General features: G+C 39.7%; 1 protein-coding gene across 2 annotated transcripts; it reads right to left on the bottom strand.

The window, feature by feature from the left end:
* Positions 1–6,517: 6,517 nt before the first annotated feature.
* LOC140224608 (uncharacterized) lies at positions 6,518–13,484 on the bottom strand. Of its 2 annotated transcripts, XM_072300470.1 has the most exons (7): positions 12,890–13,484; positions 11,607–11,712; positions 10,505–10,755; positions 10,043–10,105; positions 8,322–8,426; positions 7,646–7,902; positions 6,518–6,629 (listed from the first exon to the last, which is right to left on the bottom strand). In XM_072300470.1, the coding sequence occupies exons 1-6, from the start codon at positions 12,953–12,955 to the stop codon at positions 7,876–7,878; spliced, it is 618 nt and encodes a 205-aa protein (XP_072156571.1). In that variant the 5' UTR covers positions 12,956–13,484; the 3' UTR covers positions 6,518–6,629; positions 7,646–7,875. The 2 variants fall into 2 exon arrangements, with proteins under 2 accessions (XP_072156571.1, XP_072156570.1); XM_072300469.1 differs by lacking the exons at positions 6,518–6,629; positions 7,646–7,902 and having other exon boundaries at positions 7,940–8,426.
* Between the last annotated feature and the right edge of the window lie 7,017 nt (positions 13,485–20,501).

Genomic DNA, 20,501 nt, shown 5'->3' with positions numbered 1-20,501 from the left:
TGTACTTTTACTTGATTGGCCAAACCTTTTTCTTTCACTGGGTCTACGTCCACTCATCCTAGACTAACTGCGAAACCTTACTCAACCACAATCCAGAACTTGTTGCAAATCAATTATCAAAGAAGGTTCTCAGTAATACCTGGTGATCAAAACCATTTTTACTCACCAAATTATGATGCCCGAAGAATAGAATGAGGCTGGAGGAAAGTATTCTTAATCCTTTCGGTACTAAATGCGAGGTTCATTTACAAGAAAATCAAAACCGAGTGAGCCAGGTGAAAGCAGTGTACACGTGCTGGTACAGTCAACAGGAAATAAGGATTGATCAATTGATCATTATTGCGGAGCAGGGACAAATAGAAGTAAACGTTATGACATGGCTTATAAATATTCACTTCACTGAACTTAGAACCATTAAGCTTTTAATTATTCACTCACGACAATTCTGGAAGCCGACGCCAGGCTGCACAGCACACTGCATTTAGCGCATTTTCAAGATGGCGGCTACCTCGAGACTCGAATTCACGGCGAATTCGTCCATGGCGGGAATGGCGAATGACGCGTCGCGGTGGGGGAAACAAGTTACCAACAAGACAAACAAACCGGGACGGTTAAAAAATAAAATGATTTAGTTAAAGTAACGTATGAAAAACCTTTTCTGGTTGCATGTAATCGTCCTCCGAGATTCAAAACTTTGGAACGTCCTGAGAATGTTCTAGGTACATGTCCAAACTAATTCCACATTTTCAAATCTTCTCAGAACGTTCTGAGAATATTCCCACAGTGCCAGATAGTGTCGTTCATCAGTCAGGATGTTCTCAGGACTTTCGGTGCTATCTGGGATTGCACGTACAATAGTCTTTGCGACATAAAAATATGACACCCTTCATATTGGCGCTTTGGTTCAGCTAGTGCACGTTGTTGTAACCAATATGGACTTACTCTTAAGAGCTGTAAACAGATTTAGCTTCGTTAAGGAGGCTTTCTCGATGCCCCTCACATTGCTACCAGCCCAGCTATATTTTGCAAATAAAGAACTGTCCGTGAAAAGATTGAGGATGCTTCTTGCCTTAGTGCTGAATTTTGAATAGTTCGCTTCAGTTCGGAAGAAGCGTTCCTAAAAAAAGGGGATGGCATTACCCCCTGAGCATGCATATATTCTGAGGATATTCTGATAATAATCTACCCGTAAAAAGGAATATTCTAGGATTAAGCTCAGAATATTCCATAAATGCTCCTGCACATTGTCAGAATATTTTGAGAACATTCCGATGGCAATTTTAATATGCTAAGAATATTCTGAGAACATTCTAGGCATGTTCAAAAATAATATGCTTTGAACCTACTCAAGAGTTTTAAGGAAGGCTTTAAACAGGGGTTCTTTTGCCCCCCCCCCCCCCCCTTCGCGCAACAGTATCGCCATGTAGGTGGAGTACAAATGTATTTTCATTCAAATGTCAGAAATTATTTGCTTAGGTTTTGCCTCCACTTACTTTTTTTAAATACCTGTCAGTTCTGCCCTTTTCCTTAGAATTTGTGACATGGAGTGGGAGGCAGAATGGACCACTAGACAAGGTACGAATTTAAGCAATCTGATATATGTTTCTTAACCAGAATTTCACATAGAACACGATTCAAACAACGAAAATTACTGAAACCAACTCTTAATGAAGATATTATTGTTTTTATTACACATTGGTTACGAGGAATTTGAACTGACCGCTCACAAGAAACTCAAAGCTCTACGTGAGTCAAATCGAGCACTACAACGGTTTCAGCCAGCTTCTCAATCGGATAATGTTCATTCCCCACCACGTGTTGTTCAAACTACAAGCAATTTGCTATAGCTGAGCCAAAGCGTTAAGATTAAGGTTGCCAGATTTTTATATCGCAGAGATTGTCATGATAACGTTTAGCGCGCGATGTGAATGACGTAGAGCATTGAGTTTTCATGAGCGGGTAGTTTGCATTCACGCATCAAGTTTCATTAAATATCTTAGTAAGGAGTAGATTTTGGTAATTTCTGTTGTGTGCATCGTGTTCTACGTAAAATTTTGGTTAAGAAACATGTATCAGAATGCTGAAATTCGTACCTTGTCTAGTGGTTCATTCACAGACAAATGAAAAAAAATGATTAGTAACTCGTACATATGAATTATTTAGTCCTGAAATTCTGGGTTAAAGTTAGGAGCTAAGTAGTTATTTCAAACTGACGAAATTCTTGATTAAATTCTGAATGATAATACTTCATGAGCAAAAACTTGTGATGTGAGGATATTTAATGAAACTTGATGCGTGAATGCAAACTACCCGCTCATGAAAACTCAATGCTCTACGTCATTCACATCGCGCGCTAAACGTTATCATGACAATCTCTGCGATATAAAAATCTGGCAACCTTAATCTTAACGCTTTGGCTCAGCTATAGCAAATTGCTTGTAGTTTGAACAACACGTGGTGGGGAATGAACATTATCCGATTGAGAAGCTGGCTGAAACCGTTGTAGTGCTCGATTTGACTCACGTAGAGCTTTGAGTTTCTTGTGAGCGGTCAGTTCAAATTCCTCGTAACCAATGTGTAATAAAAACAATAATATCTTCATTAAGAGTTGGTTTCAGTAATTTTCGTTGTTTGAATCGTGTTCTATGTGAAATTCTGGTTAAGAAACATATATCAGATTGCTTAAATTCGTATCTTGTCTAGTGGTCCATTCTGCCTCCCACTCCATGTCACAAATTCTAAGGAAAAGGGCAGAACTGACAGGTATTTAAAAAAAGTAAGTGGAGGCAAAACCTAAGCAAATAATTTCTGACATTTGAATGAAAATACATTTGTACTCCACCTACATGGCGATACTGTTGCGCGAAGGGGGGGGGGGGGGGGGGCAAAAGAACCAAAGATGCAACATTAATAATTAATTGAAAATCCTCAAGCAGACCGACTTGAGAAGAAGCTAACTAAAATAGTAAACTGACTTATCAGAGGGACTGAAATCAAGAGTGGCGGTAGCCACCCCCGGTCGAGGAAAATGACGTCCTACTAAAGTCCCGATAACAAACGGGTGGCCGACACTCTTAGTCACAGGCAACTCCCTTAATCTGAAAATTGATTCGATTTCAAATGGAATTCAGAGCAAACGGCGGCACGGATTCCAACGATCTTGGTGTCTATGGACGCAGCTAAGTTAGCCGGATGGCGTATAAGGGTTTCATTAAGATCCATTGAGTTTTCAAAAAGTTATAAGCACTTAATGACCCAAAACAACGAAAATTTTACTTTACATGGGGCCGTTTGGCGGGCAATTTGAATTTCAGGGTCCTCCAGAAAGTCACTCTGATTCCGCGATAACGGTAAACCCTAGACCCATAAAAGTGGGTACCTAAAGAATCGCCATGTTACCGTGTCCACGGGTTTTTATAGTTTTTTAACATCCTAGTGTTCTAAAAGAGAAATTACGGAAAATACGACTAAACCGACTGAAACCTACCCGTCATGACCATCTTTGACAACAGATTTCTCGCTTACACGGCCGCAGATTGTAATGGAGCCTATTTAAAGGGCACTTCTTGAAGATATAAGGATTTCATTTCGCCACATAAAATAGGGCTTCATTGCACGGAAAATCCAGCATCTGCTTACATCGTTCAAAATTTTATCTATAATTTTTGAATTTAGAAAAAAAACCAGTGGTGGTTCAATGCCATTGGTTCATTCCGTCCAGGTCCGTCCGAGTTTCGGGAACGAAATTCCCGTTGTCGATTACCAAGACCAACCTCCAGCTACCGTATTTATTTGTGAATAATGAACAGATTTCATTTAAAAGTTCAATTCATTTTAGATCCTAACTAATATTACGCACTTACACTACTTTATTGGTTTCCTTAAAAATTTTCAAGTGATTTCTTTATATTAATCGATCGATTAGTGACGAACGAAACTATAAGTGAGGTTATGTCCAGCTGACTGTTCTGGAACTGGCGTAAGCGATAAATGTAATTTACGATGACATATAGAAATTACGAAATGGTGCTGAAGAATCAAAAGGAAGCAGCATATCCACCACAGATTGGATTCTCACAACAAACAGCTCCTACAAACTTCAAAACCGTTCAAGTAGACAAGCGCTAAGTGCATCGGTGGAATCGACGAAAGAAAGTGCTATGGTCATAACATACATTTTTTTCATTTACATTGTTATTTTCCTCATCTCACGAATCCTAGTCTTCACATCTTGAAGAGAAGAAGTTGTTTTCAGATGACCAGTTATAAGTTAAGTTCCTTTATCCAAAAGTTACTGGATGTCAGCTTCTGCCTATCTTACGATAAGTATGGAACTGTCCACTGAGCTTTGACCAAAGTTCATTCGGTTTAAACTTTTCTATCATCCCATGCCTTCTGAAGTGATTGCGTTTTTCTTAAGTGCATGTTATTGGCATGAAGGTCATGTTCTTTGCATGATTAGTCTTGGGAAACCCCTCCTCTTACCATTTTGGGAACCTGTTACTTGGACATGGGCAGCAGTCGTTTATCTGGAGAAGTAACGTTTAATTCTACCTACCACCTCTCTGTTCAGTGTAGTCATTTAATCAACTTATTGTCACAAAATCAGAGATCTTTGACTGTGGGTTTAAGCTCCCATTTAATTCTTTCAAAGACTCTGATTTTGCGTCTACAGTTGCTAAAAGCATCGTTCATTGCTCCTTACATTATTTAGGATCGAATTTTGCAAAAGGTATGTACACGTTCCATTTTTAGCTTGAAGATATAAGTAATCATGGGTGATAGAAGTCACCTCCAAACAAAATTAACTGCAGTAGCAATAGAGCGGCTTGAAAGATAGTCACATCCAACCAGAGACCCTCGCACGTTGCTGAGTATGAAAATTCGTGTCAGTTTCCACAAGAACACCAACTACATATTTTCCTAGCTTACTCCATTTCACTTACTGATCGAAATCATCTTTTCGCTTCATTTGCGTTATGCCTGGTTCACATGATGAATAAGGTGACCGCTCACTCCTCCAATCCTGTTGTCAACTACTGAGAGGTCAAACTTGGACCCATCCATGATCTAACTTTCAGTGTGAGAAATTGTCTGGGACAGCAGGAATTAAAAACCATACTAACTAATAGTTGACGAGAAATTAATGAACTTGCGGCTGCACGAGAAATCAACTTAAAAACCAACTTACAAAAGAATGCTGCATTCTCCTTTTCATTAAAAGGGAACAAAGTAATTGAACTTCATTCTCATTTAGTTTACCCCATTTTAGACACCTACTTGACAGCGATGCAAATTTTCTAAAGAAATAAAGGCCCTAATACTTAGGAGCAATGTTCGCCCCTGTAACAGGGCATATAAATTTTTCTAGTTTAAGCTGTTGCATTGTGTTGAACTAAGGGAAATAATAACATTGATAATCATGCCACTGAAACAGAAGATAACATTGAATACATTAGGCAAATAGTATGAACTCTGGTAACAACTATTGCCAATCTCTAGGTTCCTATAGTAAAAATCTGCAACTACGCTTATTCTGCAAGAAACCTCAGAGGTCTAACCATTTTTTTATTCACAGGAAATACTTACTTCCTTATTGACTAAAACGATGAGGTACCTGAACGAAACATTATCTTGCCATCTGAAAAATGCCTTTCTCTCAAAACACCTTTGCAGGCGTATAGCAGAAAGAACATTTTCCACCATTTGGATCATCAGACTTAGGTACAGAAAGGGATCTCGTGGATGAGAGTTGGTAGCTTAGCTTGCCTCCTTACTCCCGCACCTCCCTCAAACGTCTGAACATTTGCTTGAAGGATAAGTAACCTCTCCAAATTCTCATTGCTCCTGGATTTGAGAGAATGTTTCTTTTTCCCTTCTTTGAGGTAAAACTATGTATAAAAATAAAAGTTAACGCTTTCTAAATCTTTCCTCTTAGAATATATGGTCTGACTAAGTCAAGCCTTCATACTAATTTCTAGCTGATGTTTCGAGGGAATAAATATAGAAAATTAAATTTTGAAAAACGCCTATCTCTATTGAAACTTTAAAATAAGCAAATCATAGTCTTCCAATTTTCTGTAACTATTTCATCCATTAGGTATACAATTGAAGAAGAAAAATCACAGAGTGATTTCCTAAGTGCAGAAAAGCCATCGATTATTTCAAGAAAAACTGTTGATTTAATTTCATCTAAAAAAAAAAAATAAAATGACTAAGTAAAATAAGGTCGAAGATTTTTTTACGTTGCAAGCTGAAATACACATTATTCAACTCTACACATCCATGTAGAAAATCCTCTTTAAAAGAGATCGTAAGATATCGTTTAATGAAACTACAACAACCTCCAAAAAACCTTCAGATTTAAAGGAATAAAGAGTCCGCCCAAAGTCTTAAACTTGTTGAACCAAATCTTTTTCTTATTGCTTGTATAAAAAAATGAAACTTGTAAAAGAGATGTTATGATGATATTCTACGTGAGATAATGATGAAAGAAGAGGAAGAAAGAATACATTGCTTCATATTCATTTCATTTATTAATATATATTGAAGGAAAAATAAATTGATAAGAAAAATCAATTGAAAAGAAAAAACCAAAAGCAAAGGAATCATCAGCGTTTGCGTCCCCCCTGAAACAAAGGATCAAGAAATGAGGAAAATTAATTTTTAGATAAAATATTTGTTACATAATGAGTATATAAATGAGAATATATAAATTTTCAAACCAATTTTAATGCAATGGCAACTGAATATTCATGATCTATCCAGTCACGATTTTCCTGTGCAATTTGAGTAATCAAGAGATTTCACCGAGAGAAACTCAACAATAATGTAGAGAAGTGAGCAAATAGGCACATCTATGCTATCCATTTTATCACCCATTCACAATGTAGACCGACTGTTCATCAATGTTGCCTCTCACTATGTAGAATCTTGCGATGTTGCGTCTCACTACACTATGTAAAATCTTAAAAACCAAGTAGGTATGTTTTCTCTACTTCTGAAGGGACACCTTTTTTTATACACATACACATAAATTGCCTATACATCCCTACTAAATGACTCCACAATTCATATGAAAAAGACATAATATGGGAAGTAGGAGAAAGCAGATGCCCAAAAATATACAAAATTAGAAAAAAAACACACTGCAAAAATAATAATAATAAAAAAAAAAAAAAATTGAATTAAAAAAGGCGACCAGAACAACAACTTTTGAAGCGTGCAAGGGCAGAAAATCCTCAAGAAAAAGTGATAATGTGGGAGAAAACGCAGGCAATGTAATAACTGTTAGATAGTGAAGAAGCCACTCTCATATTATACAGCTCACTACAGTTGGAAATCCATAAAATGTAAGATATGAAGGAAGCCACCCTGGTATAAACACTGCGACACGGTGGAACTCCAGGGCCAGGAGAAAAAATCAAAAAGTTAGAGGAATCTAATGAGAAAAATTTTAATCAAAGGACCAAACAACCAGTCAGGGAAGCGGGAAAAAAGAATGATCAATAAGTAAATCACCGAGTGAAACTGGAAAAAAGGAAATTATTTACAGCATTATCATCATTCCAAGCCTTAAATCCACTCCATTTATGATAAGGGTGATGCAAAGCCTGTTATCTTTACATCACATTTCCTTTCTTACTTGCAATCATGTCCCGCTCAATGTTGAAGTACTAATGCAAACGTTGACCGTACAGTAAGGAAAGATCCGCCATGGCTTATTGTTAACCTCCCAGCCAATTAGGTATGGCCTTGTTTCAGTTCCCATTGTCCGACTGTGTGCCATGAATGTGAGTTGTAAAATTAAATAAGAATTATTTAAAGTTCTCGATGCGATGATATTGACAGGAAAAATTTCGTATGAAATACCAATCATCCCGCTGGTGCTGCTATGGAAAGCTGGAATAAATCAAAGTCTTTTGTTGTATTAATTTGTAGCATTCGTTACCACCAAGGTAACTGAAAATCATACCTGAAATATTGTGGATAGCACAATTTGGAAGACCAAAAAAAGAAATTTTACTGTTTTCATCTTTCGTACGGAATCCAAATCTTATGTTGCTGTTCAAAAATAGTACAAATTGCCACCAACTCTACTTTTCTCACGGCAGTATTTCTCCAATACAACCTTTCCCTCAAAAATGACTTATAATTACTTTCTTTGCCTTCAAAACCGTGATGCTGAACTGCAAGAGGGGGCGTTTCTTTTTTAGAGACACTTCTTATACAAAAAGCCACTTGTAGAGAGACCCTTAACTAATTCTTTCCTCATATTTATGGGAAGAAAAGTAGTCAAGATGAAATAACAATCGACTTACTCGTTTTTTCTTTAAGGGGGGGAACGCCTCCTTCTTGGGAACCTGAACCTCCTCCTTCTTGGGAACCTGAACCTCCTCCTTCTTGCCTTCCTCTTGTGCAGTTTCCTGAAAGCATGAAAATAAAATAAATGTAACATTACTTCTGTCGAATACACCTGCTCGCTGCTGAGGTTGAAAAAATGGTACCAAGGCCTGTAACCATAGTCAGTCATATTGAACAAATTATCCATCTAAGCATAAGTATTAAGAAGTGAGTCGCCCTTTTTGATTCAATAACAGACTCCTGCCTGTTCTTGAACTCCAGTCAAGTATTAAAAACAATTGAATAACTAATAACTGGAAGCTAATTTCAAATTTTCAACTTTCCTTAGTTTCTTCATGGCATGAAAGAGCTTTCTTAAATTCCTAAAACATGGTTCGTGCAGCCTCAAGTTGAAAAAAATCAATCACTTTTCAAGCATTTTTTAAGGAATTTTCAAGCCCTTTTTCTTAATTTTTCCCTAGGCGTACGGTTCTGGCCCTGCACCTATCGTAATTTTTGATAGTGGAATTTTGTCTGTCTTACTTCCCTCAGCTTCTTTTAAATCATTATCCTATGTTTACAAGGTAACTTGTACCTATTTTGGTGTTCAACGACGTGTAGTAGGTGGGGAAATAATCTAGTTCTGGTTTCCGAAAGTAGGTGAAAGTTTCAAGGTGCAGGGCAGCGGTGAAGGCTTGTAGGTGTGAATTGAACCACTGGAAATGAAGGAGGAGTAAATTTCGAGCGCTATTCAAGCATCCTTCCTAAAAATCAAGCACTTTCAAGGCCTTGAAAAATAATTTCAAAATCAACCACTTTTCAAGGCTGCATGAAACATGCAAAAATCATAATGACTAGAAAACAATTGACTAACAACACCAAAACAATAGTAACATGAAACCTTTGCTTTTAAACTAGACAGCTTCAAAATAAGAATGGGTCTGTTGCAAGCATTAGATATACAACCAACTGATAACATTTATTATGAAGGGAAAATTTGCTCGAAAATCATGTTGGGCACAACAAAAAATTCTGAAATCCACTCCTTCCCCCAATCTGCATAGTTTGTAAACGCTTTTTCAAATTTTCCGAGTATAAGGGTAGTTTTTCTTGGTGGCTGGCAGCCAGGATGGCCTGAAGAGAGACCTAAGCTCGAGTTAACAAACAATCTTGGAAACTGCTATGAACTCTCCTTCTAAGAAATCCGAATGATTTCAATTCGTTCAAAGCTTTACTTTGCAAAATAAAGAAGTAAAAGGAAATAAACCCTTGAAAACAAGTGAGATCATACGATAGAAAAAGTTAGTGAATCGTTTGTTTACTTAGGGTAGTTCTTTCTTACTCCTCGGCACAGGCAAACTTGGTAGGTGGTGACTGAGAAAAACTGCCTGCAGCCGCGGGAAACTTGGAAAAGCGTATTACAAACTAAGCAAACTAAGGAGCCGATTTCAGACTTTCTTCATGTGTCCAATATGATCTTCGAGAAATTTTACCCTTACCGACTGCATTCAGTTGGTTGTATCTCTCGCGTGCAACAGACCCATTGCCCAGTTTTTCATTTTTAAAAATATTTGCAACAAAACTGTTGCGATTTTTCTTTCATAACCCACAATTCAATTTAGTTCCTTTTATTTAGTTATTCAACCCTAGAGTTGCTTTCCCATGAATAGGGTGGTTCATTTTCAGTCAAAACTCTTACCGTCACTTCTTTTTCTTGATATCTTCGTTTATAGTCGAGGAACTCTTTAAAAAGGTTTTCGTTCTGAAAATAATGAAAACACAAACACATTAAAAAATTAGTAAAAAGCAATTAAAATATTATTATTCTACCACAAATAGTTGCCTATCGATTTGAATGTTTCCTGAAAAATTCTAAATTAATGTCGCCTAACAGAGACTTTGACCACCTTAATCAGCACAAAATTTTTCTTATCTCAACACAGGCCATGCGTATTAATCTACCACAATTAGTTGCCAGGGAATTACCTATCGATTTGGATGTTTCTTGAAAAATTCTAAATCATCAATGTCACATAACACAGACTTCGACCACCTTAATCTGCACAAAAATTTTCGCATCTCAACACAGGCCATGCGTACAAACATTAGAACAGCACAGTTTGGAAGAAGAAATCTATTATTTGTCAAGAATTATCAATACCTTTGCCACCTCTGTTACGGGCCCTGGGGCCTCTGGCGCTGGTACTGCTGAGGGAGGTCCTGACGCTTGTGGGCATGGTGATGGATAATAATACCTTGGGTAGTACCCATAGGGGTACCAGCCTTGTAGTGGCTGGGATGTGGGTGGCGGAGGTGGGGGGATAATTGGTGGCTGCGTTGAGGGTGGCGGTGGCGGTGGGTTTGCTATCTCTGTAACTTGTTGTATAATAGTTTTGTCATCCAAGTCATTGACTGAAACAAATTTAAAAATTCAGCATTAAAATGAGTCCTGAAGAATAGCATGGATTTAAATATATTGTAGTTAGTCTCTACTATTAATCCCAAATCATCTCTTATTGCAAAGTTCGACTCTCAAATCGATTCTACTACATCAGGGTGGGTGTCTACTAAAACTGGCTAGCCGAAAATCAGTACTTTCACAACAGGTTTTTCAGTATTCAGTACATTCCCGAGAAATTCAGGAACTCCTCAACAGAAAAATTTAGTACTTTTTCAGTACTTCTAGTTGACAGAATTTGAAAAATTTTGAAAATGTGAAATTTAAGCTCGAGTGGCGACAAAAATGACGGCGACAAAATTTCATTCATGCTTTGAAAATTAATTGGCAACACAATCGCCATCTTGCAAGCAAGGACACCCACAAAGGAGTGCATACTTTCCAGGCTTCATTAAAAAATTTGCGGGGTATGAAGGAAAAAATTCCGGGCTTTCCGGAAATTCTGGCTCAGTAAACACCCTGGGTGTACATTTTGCAATGAAAAATTACTAATTCTGGCTCATATTGAGCGACAACGCAATACTATATGTTTTCTTAGGTGGATAGGTGCTCCTGAAGCACCTAGAGTAAAAGAGCACCTTGGAGTTCCTTCCAAAGATAGGAGTTCCTTAATGGATAGTTGAAATTGGTTACCTACTTAGCCATTGAAGTAATTAGTTCAGTTCAGTATACTTCGAATGCATGTATTTTATACTTTCTTCACTATCGCGATTTTTCAAGTACCTACCTACATTCAACACGGAATGATAGGAAAAAATTACTTTCTTGCATCAAACGAAGGTAAATTTAGAGCTTCAATACTTACCAAGCATACAGGAAATCAGTACAGCAGGTACATTCCTGATTTTAGAATCTTCAAGCTTTCGCTTAATTTTGGTTATTCTTTGAGAGTGTAAGTCTCCCTTAGATCTCTGAAGAAAAAATAAAAACGTTTATGATCATACATAGACTAATACATCAAGTAGGTAGTGTTTTAAACGCAATTGCAAGAAAAAAACTAAACTATGCGTGAGTTAATTGTGGATATTACTTCATTTATACATTACAATTTAGTCATTGAAATGCCATAATCATAGAGTACATAGAGTCGTAATGTAAATGGGAGATCTGGCGCCATGTTCTGCTTGACGAGTTCCAAGCCCGGTGTGCGCCGAGTTCGGGTCACTTTTTCGATACAAGTTCGATCCAAAATGGCGGTGCCGAATACGTGGTGATCCCTATCTTCTTTGTTTACATCGGATGGCTGGGTACTCGTGTATCGCAAACTATCGATTATGTATCGAATTAGTGACCCGGCGTCACACAGGAGTCTCGGAATTCAGGAGCTGGAAAATGCTTAAATGTGGCGCCAGCTCACCCACTTACATTACAACTCTATGTACTCTATGACCATAATTCACTTAAGGACTTATTGAAAACGAAACATTTCAATTGCAAGGAACACTAAGACCCATTTCAGTCAAGGTACACTCAACTACAGGTATTAACAAAAAATGGAATTTCAGAAAGTTGTTGAAACACGTATATTTGATAACATCGAATGGTATGACTGCGATGAACTGCGTGGCAAAGCCAGTGCGACTAGCATACGTCACTTGATGGCCTATCTTCTCAGCGCTGCCACTTCGACACCCCGTCTGTCCATACCTGTAGTAGAGTGTACCATGCATTTCAGTCACGGTTTGAATAAGAGGTTCAGAGGAAAGGTTATGTTTGTTTGTAATTGACCAACCATGTAGACACTGATACAGTCTCCTCCATCAAAAATATTCTGATGGGCCATAATTCTCTAAGCAAGCTGATTACAAGGGCACGGCAGTATTGTTAGCACCTCTTTGAACAATCCATTTGTTATTTCTTCTCTCTTTCATCAATGAAAATGTTCCGCCAAGCGAACAATAGAAATGACGGCTATTCTTTTCAAGACACCTCGGGAGGGATCCATGTAGAATAGAAGATGTGAATCAACTCCTGCCTGTGGTTCGTGGCCAAAAAGAAACGCTAATTCGGCCCTGATTTCGGAGAAAAAGTTTTGCCATAATAGAAGATTCGATTGGTTCTGAAGTAAGATTTTACGATCATACTTACTTTCGGGATGAGGCAGTCAAATTGTCCTTTCTCTCTCCATTTCTTTCTCTCTCCTTTGTCTTCCATCACGAATTTAAAAATAAAATACTTTAGCTAATAGCCAAGCACACAACTTTCTTGTCTTCACTTCACTTCACAAGCAGTACAGTACTAAGTACACTCCGGCGCAACAAGCAAAACCAAGCTGCCAAAAGTCCGCCGAAAAAGATGTCTTAGTACCAACATGATGTTTTCCACTTTTCCAACCAACGGAACACACTATCCGGATCCGGGACACATAGGTTCAAGGGGCTCCCTTCCCCCTGATCTTTATCTGGCGTCTTTTTTTACATAAATTTTACGATGATTACATTATTATTCATTAATTCATCATTACGTAGATCAACAGCAGTTCTGTAAACTTTTAATAAATTATTACACATCTTTCAGTGAAGAATCGATTGTGGTTGCCACCTTGCTAATGACGCAGTTTCTCGACAACCAATGATAACTAGAGTAGCGCCTTCTGGAATCAATTTCTGATTGGCGCCTTTTTTTTACGTTTCCTCTGTTGAACCGCGGAACCAAGCCAGACAGCAAAGAAACGGAACGAGAGACAAGGAGTGAACAGATTGGCCCAGATATTCCGGACCACATTTCACCAAAAACTGCTGTTTGTCAAACCGCCGTCAACACCTACCAAGCGGCGAGTAGGCCTCCGGCCATGCTCGGCAATCTTCGTAGCCAATCAGGTTGCCGCTCGCCGCCCGTAATCTCGAAGAAGGTTCGGCTCCTACCCCACCCCACCTTACACTTTTCGAATTTTGGATTTTGGCATTCGGCCTGATTCTCTTTTCCTCTTTTCCGTAATTAATAACAATAAAAAATTCATTTAATCATTACTTAGCGGCACCTTGTCCAATTTGTGCCTAGCGCCTCTACAACTTTGCAAATTTGGACGTTACCTTTTGAACATTTCATCCCTTCCCTTTGATATTACTTTGAATAAGTACACTTCACATATCACACGGGACTTTTATCTGCATATTTACTTGGCTTTATTCGCAAAGGATCTTTTAAGAAGTTGCATACATTCAGCTGCGAAGGAAGCCCTGGGTATGTGTAATGAGAGCAAGGATGTACAGAAACCCTACTGGTGGGACAAAGAGGTAGAGGAGGTAATTGAAGAAAAGCGTAGGAAGTACCATGACTATCTGGCTTCTAGGACTGCAGACACCCGCGGCGCGTATAGGAAAGCCCAGGCGAGGGTTCGTCTTTTAATCACCAGGAAGAAAAACGAGTCTTGGGAGACCAACTGCTCAAGGATTGACACATACCTGGGGGGAAGGAAGAGTGCTGAGAGCTGGAAGCTGATCAAAGGCCTAAGAAGGGACATGAAACGGGACATTATATCTCCGATAACAATCTCACAGCTTGACGAACATTTTAATAAATTATTGACGGAAGGACGACCAGAGTTTCAAACGGGGAATGCTGAAAATATAGTCGAGGATCACTCAATGGAAATTCGAGTTGAGGAGGTGGTCAAAGCAATCAGGGAATTGATGAATGGAAGAGCTCCTGGGCCAGGAAACATTCCAGCCGAGTTAATTAAATGTGGGACTGGCAAGTTGGTTAACCATCTCAGGGATTTGCTGCAGAAGTGCGTTGACGGTGATGACATCCCGAAAGAATGGAAAGAGGCCTGGATAACAGCGTCGCATAAAAAAGGAAGGAAGGATGACTGTGGGAACTACAGAGGGTTAGCGGTGACAGGAACGATAAGTAAAATTTATGGAAAAGTGTTGAAAGCGAAGATCGAAGAGGAGTGGACCCCGTTCGAGGCGGAGGAGCAAGCAGGTTTTAGGGCTGGTCGGTCTACCGCTGATCATCTGTTCTGTGTTACCCAGTTAACTGAAAAGAAGAGAATTGTTGGCCAGGAGCTTCATTTAGTGTTTTTGGATATTGAAAAGGCTTATGATAGTATTCCTCTTGTGAAACTCTGGGAAGTCCTAGAAGAAACTGGTTTTAGTAAAGGACTTATTGGGGCAGTCAAGCAGTTTTATCGGGGGGCTTTTGCTAGAATTAAGTGCCAAGGAAGGCTTTCAGACGGTTTTTTTTGTCACCAAGGGGCTTAAGCAGGGATGTTGTCTGTCACCGACGCTGTTTAAGATATATCTAGAGCACGTTCTGAAGGAATGGAAAAGAAAGTGTGCCGGCATGGGCGTCCCTCTAAATGACCAAGAAACACTGTTCACGCTATGCTTTGCTGACGACCAGGTAGTCATAAGTCAAGATCACGATACATACATACGAGTCGCTGTTATAGCGCTCTTTGGCGCTTTGCGACACCTAATCGCCACAAAGCTCGGTCTTCCCACAGGTTATCAGGGAGTTGACACTCCCTCATCTCACTTAACACCCCCTGTCGCCAACCTCTCACTGGGCGTCCCCTACGCCTCCTCCCAGGAGGAACCCAATCAAGCATCTTTTTTGGCAGCCTCTCTTCCGTCATCCTATTGACATGACCATACCAAACAAGTTGTTTGGTCATGACGTCGAACACGATGTCATTTTCGACTTCCATTATCTGACGCACTCTATCATTACGGACCCGATCTCTCCTAGAAATTCCTGCCGACCTTCTCCAGAAATCCATCTCCGTTGCTCTTAGCATATCCTGTGTCCGTTTCTTCAGCTGCCAAACTTCACATCCGTATGTTAATATACTTTTTACTACAGCGTTGTATATCCTCCTCTTGTTATCTTTGGAAATCCGCTGATCCCAGAGGATTCCATTTAACATCGCTATAGCCTTCCTTGCTAAGGTGTTCCTTTCCCTGATAGCTTGATCCGTCCTTCCATCCTGGGTCAACCGCACTCCCAAGTACTTGAAGTGCTCGCAGCATTTGATCTGCTGCCCATCCTCCAACTCAATGCTTTGCTGATCACCACCAAAAGTCATCTTCTCAGATTTGGATATGCTGACTTCCAAACCCCACTTCCGATATTCTTCTACTAACTTGCGCATCATGTACTCCGCGTCTTCTTGATCTTGAGCAACCACCACCTGGTCATCAGCAAAGCACAGAGTGAACAGAGTTTCAAGATCACCCAAGGGGACACCCATACCAGAACACTTCCTTTTCCATTCCTTTAGCACACATTCGAGGTAAATTTTAAATAATGTTGGCGACAAACAACATCCCTGTTTTAAACCCTTAGTCACATAAAATCCCGCTGACAACCCCCCATGATACTTAATTTTGGTAAAACTCCCTTTATAAAATCGCTTGACAGCATCAATCAACCCCCCGTTAAAATTCGATTTTTCCAAGGCCTCCCAAAGTTTCACCAACGGCACACTGTCATACGCTTTCTGGAGATCCACGAAAATTAAATGCAGCTCCTGAGCTACGGCCATTTTCTTCTCAATGACCTGGACAATAACAAAGAGGTGATCTATCGTAGACCTGCCAGCTCTAAAACCAGCCTGCTCCTCTGCTTCGTGATCCTGCCATTCGTCCTCGATCTTCGCTTTCAGTATCTTCCCGTACACTTTGCTTATTGTCCCGGTCACTGAGAGCCCCCGGTAGTTGTTACAGTCGTCCTTCCTTCCCTTCTTTTTGTAGATGGCCTTGATCCAGGACTCCTTCCACTCCCTTGGTACCTCGTCACCCCTGATGCATTGCTGCATCAGTTTCCTGAGGCACTCAAAGAGCTTGGCAGTCCCGTACTTGACCAACTCAACAGGAATCCCGCCAGGACCCGGCGCTTTATCATTAATTAGCTCTTTAACCGCTTTAATTATGTCACAAGTGTGAATCTCCAAGTTGTTCATTCTTCCGTTGTCCGTGCTGCTGTCTCGAAACTCTGGGCGCCTTTCCGTCAAAAGATCTTTAAAATGATCCTCCAGTTTTTTAAGTGATATCGGAGAAACGATGTCGCGCTTCATGTCACGATGACGCGGAGTATATGACCCGGAAGTTGGTGGAGGAGTACCGCAAATGGGGCCTCGAGGTTAGTGTCCGTAAGACAAAAAAGATGTCAGTTGGAGGTGCTCAGCAAAGCATAGTCCTGGAGGATGGTCAACATATAGAAAGTTGCGAACAATACAAGTACCTGGGGGTGAACCTGACTTCGGATGGGAAGCTGGATCAGGCCATTCGGGACCGTAATCTTCTAGGAAGGAAAGCCATCGCCATGCTTAATGGGATCCTTTGGGACCAAAGGATTTCCAAAGACAACAAGAAGAGGATTTATAACTCGGTTGTCAAGCCTATTATCACCTATGGCAGTGAAGTGTGGCAGTTGAAGAAGCGGACCCAAGAAATGCTCAAGGCGACCGAGATGGATTTCTGGCGAAGATCGGCTGGAATCTCGAGGAGAGAACGTGTCAGGAATGAACGTGTCCGAGAGATAATGGGCGTTGAGGGGACGATTGTGCACGATATCATGACCAAGCAATTGGTATGGTATGGGCATGTGCAGAGAATGGCTGATACCAGGTTGCCGAAGAAGGTGTTGGAGTGGGTCCCACCAGGTAGGCGACGGAGAGGGCGTCCAGCCAAACGGTGGGTAGAGGGCATCCATGAAGAGATGGAGAGATGCCACCTTCCAGAGGATCTCTACCATGACAGATTCCTGTGGAGAATAGGCGTCGCAGAGCGCCCTAGCGCGCCGTAAAAGCGGCTCATACATACATACATCTTTTAAGAAGTAAATTCTTTCGATAACTTATTGGGGATGGTCAAGTCACCAATTAGAGCCCGTCATTCCATGTCATTATTATTACAGGACTAGGTTTCTTACCTATAATTTGATGGGCACCGTGAGAATAATAGATAACCGTATTTGACCCGTGCCTTAAAAAATGAACTGCTGGTGGCAGAACCATCTTGGTGATGTTCATTAGGAATTTTAGACTTTATTCTATTTTTTCAGCAGATGAACCTTACATGGTAACTTGTAAATTTTTGCCTCATTTTCCTAGAGTTCTACTTAGTTTGATGCCAAAAAACAAGAAAATTCATGGAGAAACGTGCCTTAAAGGTGATAGTTCCCCCTCATACTTACTATCAGAGTTCCAACGGAAAAAATCTTGTTGTCATAGGTAAATACGGTTTCCATTGCTTCTTCAGCTGTTAATAGACAACTATGCGGGTTTGCTGGAGAATTTGGTGACTGCTAGGATTGTTAATTAGTATCTCCGAAGCCTGGTTGTTATAGCTAAACTTAAAGCATTGGCTTCAACACATCGCAAAACCAGAACCTTGGAGAGACCAGTGAACATCCATGAGAAAGTGAGTGAGGAGCAAGGTACCTAGCATTGTACATCCGTCTGGTTTTCACAACTACCGTTCCCAGGGATTTAGGATTCAGATTCGCACATCAACCAGTAAGCTTTTCTCCCAATCATCTTGATATAGAGGCAGCTATGCAAGGCGCAGCCAGGTAGTCCAATGCTCAAGCCACTTAATCAACACAAATATTATCCTAACTTACAACAAAATGACTTGTTTCTTCTCTAACAATGGAACCGGAAAATGTTACTTTGAATGCGCGAGAAACTTCTTTGGTCAAGATGAAGAAACGTAAATGAAGAAATGAGTCCGGAACATCTCGACCAGGTACAGGCCGCTTTGTTTACATTAGGAGTCTGGAGTATCTCGCCGCAATTTCACTTGAAATCACCATGAACAGATCAACGGGGTAACTGATATTTGATTTTACGAAAGGGATAAATGTTAGACGCGGACGAAAGTTCTTTTGTCGAGGTGAAGAAACGCTAACGCTGAGAAATTGAGTCTGGAACATCTCGAGGAAGTCCGCTCTGGGTACGCTTTGTTTATGTCCGGACTATGTCGCCGTTCGTTTGTTTACATTAGGAGCGAGTTTGACACCGATGACAGACTTTGGTTTTTGATGAAAATTTGGTCTGGAATATCTGGGCCAAACGCAAAAACCAGAGACAAGGGATTTTAGAGAAACCAACAGGAACTGAACATAACCTGAATAAATCCATTTTGATTTTCACACGAAGGAAAATCATTTTAATCAATTTTGATTTAAATAAAATATAAAACCTTCTCTTGTTGGTGCATTTCACACGGTGTTCGTACTTTTTATATTACCGTTTTGTCATATAAGATAAAACGACACGTTGATTTCATCTTATTTTCCTCATTCCGTCTCCTTCTAGTGAAGTTTGAGTGAACACTGTGTCACTGTGCCATTTCTTTCAAGTCTATTAATTCTATTAGTGATCTATTATTATTATTTGTGCGTTCATTAATTAGGTAAAATATCTAAGCTTCATTACATTCCATATTTTTGCTTGAGAGAGGAAGTACACTCAACTTTCCAAGTCCCTTTTCTAACACTTGGATACCGTGTCTCCTCATTTCTCTGGACAAGAAACCTATTTTTCCTACTTTATATGAGTTAAGACTCTCTTCTTTGTGCCAATCCATTTGTGTACAAGATCTCACAAGTCGAGTTTTACTCTTTATACACATATTTTGCTATGGTATAAGTTGAGACCTTTCTCTCTATACTGCGCATTTTCTCTTGTCGCATAAGAAGAGTTTCTCTCTTTATGCAAAATATCTGCACTTGTGTAATTTGAGTTTCTTGCTCCTTACACTCACCAGTTCTTATCGCATAAGTTGAGTTCGCTCTTTATGCAAATATTTTGAAATCGTATAAGTTGAGTTTCGTACTCTTTATACGTAGAATCGCTTGTTGCATAAGAAGAGTTTCACTCTTTATGCAAAATATCTGCACTTGTGTAATTTGAGTTTCTTGCTCCTTACACTCACCAGTTCTTATCGCATAAGTTGAGTTCGCTCTTTATGCAAATACTTTGAAATCGTATAAGTTGAGTTTTGTACTCTTTATACGTAGAATCGCTTGTTGCATAAGAAGAGTTTCACTCTTTATGCAAAATATCTGCACTTGTGTAATTTGAGTTTTGCTCTTTACACTGACCACTTCGCATAAGTTGAGTTCGCTCTTTATGCAAATATTTTGAAATCGTATAAGTTGAGTTCAGCACTCTCCATACATAGAATCTCTTGACGCATAAGAAGAGTTTCTCTCTTCATGCAAAATATCTGCACTTGTGTAATTTGAGTCTCTTGCTCCTTGCACTCACCACTTCTCATCGCATAAGTTGAGTTCGCTCTTTATGCAAATATTTTGAAATCGTATGAGTTTAGTTTAACACTCTTCATACGTAGAATCTCTTGACGCATAAGAAGAGTTTCACGCTTTATGCTTCTGTGTAATCTGAGTTTCTTCCTCTTTACACTCACCACTTCTTTTATTGGTAGTTAACACTTGTAGTAATGCCAAGCAAAGCTCGACGAGCGAAAGCCAAGCGGAAGGCACAGCGATCTGATGTTGTGATTCCTACAGGTACTAACAATCAGGATTTCAATACTCTTTCAACCCCTTTGTTAATTCATAGAATTCATAAAAAGACTATTGAAAAATCCGTGAGAAGAAGAGCCTACGATAAATTACGAAAGGCTCTTTCAAAAAGTGATCCTTCCGAAGGTGAAAATCAGCCTGAACAGGAAGATGATTCACCATCCTGCGATTTGGAAGGAGCCTCTGGTGCTAAATTTGG

The sequence above is a fragment of the Bemisia tabaci genome, chromosome 5, assembly GCF_918797505.1.
Source record: "Bemisia tabaci chromosome 5, PGI_BMITA_v3".
Lineage (NCBI taxonomy): Eukaryota > Metazoa > Arthropoda > Insecta > Hemiptera > Aleyrodidae > Bemisia > Bemisia tabaci.
Note: the sequence above shows the minus strand (reverse complement) of the source record. Positions and strands in the feature narration are given on the sequence as shown.

Excerpts from the sequence above, each read along its gene's own strand:
- LOC140224608 (XM_072300469.1), bottom strand. The coding sequence starts at position 12,955 with ATGGAAGACAAAGGAGAGAGAAAGAAATGGAGAGAGAAAGGACAATTT. Across the intron at positions 10,756-11,606 it reads ACTGATTTCCTGTATGCTTG|TCAATGACTTGGATGACAAA; the intron begins GTAAGTATTGAA and ends AATTTGTTTCAG. Across the intron at positions 10,106-10,504 it reads CCGTAACAGAGGTGGCAAAG|AACGAAAACCTTTTTAAAGA; the intron begins GTATTGATAATT and ends CATTATTTTCAG.